The following is a 6,459-nucleotide window of genomic DNA, read 5'->3' as shown; positions in this document are numbered from 1 at the left end:
GGGCCTGAATATACAAGTTAGTGAGAAGCCCTTTTAAAGAGATGCTGCTCCAGCCTAGGTGCTTCCCTCCCTGCCCTGCACTGTAAACATTTTGGTGCTGATTTGATCTGACATAAAGCCGCATACTTTCCCTACTTAAACAGCTTGGCATGGCACATCGCATACGCTGACAGCGCGGCTTCTGGTGACACGCTGAGTGATCGCTGGCAGAATTAGATACTTCCTCTGGCTCCCGAGATTCATTGTGTTCCCTGCTCTTTGTCTCTCCCTTCCTCCTCCCCCTCACCATCTCCCCACCCGATATCAAAAGCCAGTGAAAGCCTAATTAGAGCCCTGTCAGACTCCGCACACATGAAAGGCGAGGTGAGCATCGTTAATATGGCGGGGGGAGGAAATCAGGGAGAAAGTAACATACCAACGGCACATGACCGGCAGAGCTTCGGCTCATGATCGTTTTAGTCCTTTCACCTTGTGGGTTGGAAGGACCCTAGTGAAATGCAGGGTGGTATAAAGGGCTAGTGGACAGCCAAGCTGCTGAAAACCGGTGTGGCAGCAGCTGACGCCAGGCCGGGTTTCCGAATGGTCTGCAATACGCTGCTGGAGCGCAGAAACCAGTGGGTGCTTTTTTTTTTTTTAAAAAAATGCAACACAATGGACTTTTGTTACCAACACAGCCTGTATTTAATCTGCAGTCTTTTCTCCCCCAGGCTTTGTTCTTGGACTAATCGCACGGTCTCCCTTGCAGGAAATAGTCACCATCGTGGTGTTCGGCGTGGAGTACTTCGTCAGAATCTGGGCTGCCGGGTGCTGCTGTCGATACCGGGGCTGGAGGGGAAGGTTAAAATTTGCTCGCAAGCCCTTCTGTGTCATCGGTAAGCCCTGCCTTGCCGCGGCGGGCTTGAGAAGTGGGGGCAGCTTGCGTGGAGAGCACAGAATGAGTACAGCATGCGCCGGGCGGATCTGCGTGCTGGGGTTTGCTGTATGCCAGGAGGATGGGTGGACATGAACCGAACCTGGAGGTGTGACTGTGGCCAGTCTGAAATCTAGCTGAGGGGTTCCTGGTGTTGGTGTCCAGGTCCTGCAGGGAGCGAAAGGGCAAGTGCCTGCTAGGGAGAAGCCTGGCTTCCTGTGCATGTATATGGATCGGGTGCTCGTGCGGAGAGGAGAGAGGGATGGAGCTACGTTGCTGCCTTTCCATATCCTTGGGTGGGTGCTTGGCTCTGCCCAGGTCCCTGCATCAGCCTGAGGAGGACATCATGTGCTCTTAGTGTAGCTGAGAAACAGGCGCTTGGGAAATGTCTGGGAAGGAGAAGTTGGGTAACCCGCATGTCTGTCCCTGACGAATCACGCAGCTTCCTGCAGCTCCCATTTTGCCTCCCCATAAAATTGGCATTACCCGAATTATCATCACTGCTTTCCAGAGGTGAGCCCCAGGCACCATGGCTGGATCTGGAGCCTGACTGTGGGTACCCAAACCCCTAGGTATCAAGCGGAGGGGCCGTTTCTAAATGCCCTGAGGATTCAGGATTACGGTTTGGGTCCGTGTCTGGTACTTTCCCCTTAAAAATGCACTCGTTTTTCCTCCAACAAGAAAAAAGGGCTGAAATTGTCCTTCCTGAAACAGAGGCCTTCAGGCTTGCCTTAGTGAGTGAGGCATTAGGTGTTCACATTGCAAGGTGGTCCCTACGTGCAGCATGGGTGGAAGAAGGGCAGGCACTTTGGAGGTGCTTATTCCAACCCAGAGCTGTTGCATCGCGCATCAAACCGGAGCTCAGTCCTTGGACTCTTGCTCCATTTGTCCAAGAGGGGGATGTGCAAGGAGAGGAGGAATGAGCGTTTCATTCATCCATGCAGTGGATCAATGTCTTGAGGTTAATATTGGCTTGCGCGGCATTATACCTCCCCCAGAAGGCACGACCGATACAGCCCTTGCTCTCTGCGGTATGCACACACCTGTTCCCGATGGAGAGCTGGTAGGTGTTAGCATCTTTGCTGGTTGCTCTCCCGCTCTGGAAGGGGGATGGTGAATGATACAGGGTTAGGTGCTATGTAAATGTAGGTGCAAGAGCAGACTAGCTGAGGGCATGAAGTGAAGTGGGAAATCTGAGACTCTACTTGGCTTTGGCTAGGCAAATGTGGAGGAGGCAGTGTGCATCTCTCAGTGGGCACGGCCGATAGTACCACTGGATGATGGCACCAAACTAACTCCAGATTATAAGGGAAGGCTATAACAGAGGTAATGTCTGAGGGGTCGAATGAATCCATCCGAGCGCCAGTGTCATTGCACCGAGAAAAGTGAGCCAGTTCGGAAGAGCCCACCCAGGGCTGGTGGGGCGGATGGTTGGTCTATGAGGCCTCTGCTGAGCCGTCTCATGCTCCTTGCTTGCAGACATCATGGTGCTGATCGCCTCCATCGCCGTGCTGGCCGCGGGATCCCAAGGGAACGTCTTTGCCACGTCGGCACTTAGGAGTTTGCGGTTCCTGCAGATCCTGCGCATGATACGAATGGACCGCCGAGGAGGCACTTGGAAACTCCTAGGCTCCGTCGTCTATGCCCACAGTAAGGTGAGCGACACCTGGGCAGCTAGACTGGTCTCTGTGTCTTTGCTGATTTATTATGGTATGTGTCATGATCTTCAAAACCAGGATGCCTCAGGATTAGTAATTAGTTAGTGCCTGTTTATACTAAAGTGCATGTTGCGGAGAGGATGCATCACTCAACATTTTCCCCACTGGAGTCAGAGGGCACCACGATCCGGCCCCAAATCAGTGGGAAATGGGGCATTCGTACTAGTCACAGAAGCGATCCCCAGTGTATGGCGTTATTGGCCTTTCCCCAGTTGGAGAAGCACTCAATCGCATTTTGTTTCCTGTCACTTAATTTAGGCGATATCTGGCCTGTTTCCTGATATTTGCTTCCTTTTGAAACCTTAGCAGACATCTCAGAAATGATACTTCCTTCATCTGCTCTTGTATTGACATGCCCCAAAATTGTAACCGTTTAAAGAGGCATGATCTACCCTGGCACATGTAGGTGATATCACCCTGTTGCCCTTCTTCTACAACAGGCTGAGCGTGGTTGTAAAGAGTCTCGACTAACTGTTCAGGCCTGCCGAAGAATAATTTTAGGGTTCAGATGCTGGGGGTGGGGGAAAGCGTGTGCCATCCTATTCCACCTACGGTTTAGTAAAATGAAACAATATCTTGATTTTTGACTTGGCAACTTTGGTTATTGAAGGCTTCTCCTTTCTTCGAAAGAATAGGCTTGGTTCAAGTGTGTTCTCGTTTCTGTGCAGTGCGAATGCAATATTAAAAGAAGGGGGGAAACTGAGTGCTGCTTCCTCTTTCTGCACCGTTATGTGCATTGTCCTGCAAATGAAACTCTACATTTGAGGAAACCAGAAACAAGGTGATATACCTAGAGGCTTTCCTGATGGATTGCAAACTCCGTCCACATTTCTCTCCACACATTCAGAGCTAAACTCCACCCAAGTGAGAACCAAACTATATGTTCATATGACGCCAAGTGAGCTGCAGCCAACCCCACGCAAATCCCACTTGCTCTTCTTCACATGCATGCAGTTAGACCAGTCTCTTGTTTCTGCTACCAAGTATTCTCGAAATGAATATTAAGCCCAGAGGCGTGCTTTTCCTAAACAGGGTGAAATAAGCTACATTACCTCATACCACATCGCCCCTGTCTGTGAAACAGGGCGTTGTCACATCCAAAGGGCCTTGAAATTAGGATACAAAATCCAGATGCAAACTTTGCAGCTGGTTCCCATGTAGATGTGGATGTGCTCCCGGTGCAGAATCGGGCCCCAAGTGATGTGGTCTCACAGATTGCCCCCGTGTGACTTAGCTCAGCTCTCTGTGTCTCGGTGCCAGTGGAGAAATCCATCCTTCCTTTCTCTCAGCCTTTACCTCATCCCTTCACATTGTCCCTTCAGGGCAGGGAGGGTCTCTGATTTATTACAGAAAGAGCCCCCGTGTCAGCTCTCCCGCAAGATGACAACTACTATTACTAGTCGGAAAGTCTAATGGGAAGGTTCCCTGTCCCTGCCTTTGGGAACACCCTTGAGGGTGACAGTCCCTTTATTTCATCCTCTTTCCTACCTGTCTTGCAGGAGTTGATTACTGCCTGGTATATTGGCTTCCTGTGCCTCATTCTGGCCTCCTTCCTGGTGTACTTGGCTGAGAAAGGAGAGAATGACCACTTTGATACCTACGCAGATGCACTCTGGTGGGGCCTGGTGAGTAATTTCTACAAAACAGCTGGCTGCTATTAAAATGAAATAGCCATCAACCCTCCATCTTCTCTTAGGAGAGGAATTGACTTATGAGCGGTTGGTTAGCGTCATTATTAAATGATTCTGGGCTACTCAAATTAGATATCTCTCTCAAATGATCCTTTTTAGAAAATGCTGCAGTGTCTCCTTCCATGAATTATCTGAAGCTAGGAAGGCAGCAGAAAAGCTCCCATCTGCTGTCAGGGGTCGATGAAGACAGCCTGAACCATGTACTTCGGCATGAATGGGCCCAACCCCCCCAGCTATTTTACTGGGTTATTAAATGGAGTGCCATCCAACTTTGGAGGCAGGAGGTTAATGGTGGCACATTGAAATTTGGACCACACGGCTGCTGTCTTAAATGTGGGAGCGGTTTAAGCAGATGAGGTTGGAGAGGCTTTTGTTTGGGGTGGCGTGGGAGCTGCAAATCTGTGCAGAAGGTTGGACTCAATGACCTTAAAGTCCCTTCCAAACTTTGGACTCTGTCAACCCTGGAGAGGTCGTGGATGCCATCAGCAGACTGGGAGGTGATCAGCTCTTCTTTTCAGTCCTGGACAGAGTGATCAACACAGCAGAAACTTCATGGTAGTAACCAAAGGACTCATTCTGGGTATTGAATTTGGCCAATGAAGAGATTCTCATTAGCTTCTATGAGCATAGGAGCAGGCACCTAGCATAAGCAGACAAGCCATGGTACAGCACTTGTGTTTCTTTGGGTCCTTGGGAATACCATCGGCACAATTCCCACAGGGGTATTCCAGCTCCATACTTCCCCCTTGCATGGGATTAGTTGTTCTGCAACAGTTGAGCCATGTCCATCAAAGATGCCGCATTACAAAAATGTGGCTCTGATCATTTATTTTGACGAGTGCTGCTTGCTTTTAATTATTTATGATCATTCTTCAGAGTGTGCGGTTAAATGCACTGTAGTATATTTTTGTAAGATTAATGGGGTCTTTGTAATAGAAAAGGCCTCGCTACTGAAGGCACTCTGCTATTAAATCTTGGCCAACGAGGGAGGAAAGGGCACTGCTTTAGTTTTTCTGTGCGCCCATTTGTGCATGTGCGTGTGAATTATTGGATTAGCAGTTTGACAAAGAAGGAATTAATGAGGTTTTAATCTACTTTATTTGTTGTTCTCCTGCTCCGGCACTTCCGGAAGCCAGTCTGGCCCTCATTGCAAAGCTTGCAAGACCCGCCAGCAGGGTCCTGACCAGGATCCATGATCTGAACAGCTCCAAGCTTTGGGAAGAGTCAGCTGATTCAACAAAGGGGACACAAACCTGCTGTGAAGTCAGTCCAGTGGTGGTTCAAAGTTTTTAAGTGCATTGATTACAGTTAGAAAAACAGAGCAGGGCTTGATGCAACCAGAGAGCAAAACCAAGAACTAGTCCAAACCCAGGTGCCACCCCCCCGATCTGGAAACAGATGGGCTCAAAGCTGTCCTTCCTGCTGATCCAACTCAGATCTCAAAAAGGAGGGAGAGCACTGCAAGCAATTCATTGAGTGTTTTTCCTTCTTTTTTTTCCCATTAAAACACAATATTTAATTGAAAATTTGGCCTGGGGTAGTGACGTGTGGTTCTCGGCATTTCCCAAGGCCATTATCGAGCCTTCGTTCTCATTCCTGCGTCATTGCTTTCCCTTGCATGAAGTCTAAGTTCTGGAAAACAGGGAAGTTCAGGATTTGCAGGTGAAATCAAGTGAACAGGATTTATGCCATTGCCTCCAGCAGGGTCAGATTTCTACCTCCAGTCCCAGTTTTTGCAAGTTGAGCCCAATCTCTGGTAAGAACAGGCTGTATATTAACATGGTCCTGGCTATTCACTGTGGCCGTAAGAAAAGGATTAGTGGCCCTCGAACTGAAAGTGAATGGCACAGGAGAAAAGATAGCTCAGAAGAGCAAGTTTCGCCTGCTTTGAAGGACTGTACTTGTATTTTTAATACATTCTTCAACTCTCATTGTTATAAAATTAAAAAAAAACAACCCAAATGTGCTTTATTAATGTATTTATTCTGGAGGAATTTTGCATCACACATTACTGGGGCTGTAAACTCTTTGGGGCAGAGGGGTTGTCTCATGCATTTGCAGCGTGCTCTGTTTATCCTCTAGATTGAAGAAAGTCTCCGCGTTGAAGGGGAACGTGTCCTTTCCCAAAATCAGTGTAAAC

The 6,459-nt window shown here is 48.7% G+C and overlaps 1 protein-coding gene across 1 annotated transcript in view; it reads left to right on the top strand.

Annotated features, from left to right (window-relative positions):
* KCNQ2 (potassium voltage-gated channel subfamily Q member 2) overlaps positions 1-6,459 on the top strand; it is a 116,162-nt gene that overhangs the window by 54,585 nt on the left and 55,118 nt on the right. Inside the window, exons 5-6 of the mRNA XM_019548096.1 lie at positions 2,390-2,565; positions 4,128-4,253. Coding sequence (XP_019403641.1) covers positions 2,390-2,565; positions 4,128-4,253 — 302 coding nt within the window. The remainder of the gene's footprint in view (positions 1-2,389; positions 2,566-4,127; positions 4,254-6,459) is intronic.

This window comes from Crocodylus porosus, unplaced genomic scaffold (assembly GCF_001723895.1).
Source record: "Crocodylus porosus isolate Cpor-Errol unplaced genomic scaffold, CroPor_comp1, whole genome shotgun sequence".
NCBI lineage: Eukaryota > Metazoa > Chordata > Crocodylia > Crocodylidae > Crocodylus > Crocodylus porosus.
This window is presented reverse-complemented; position numbering and strand designations above follow the sequence as displayed.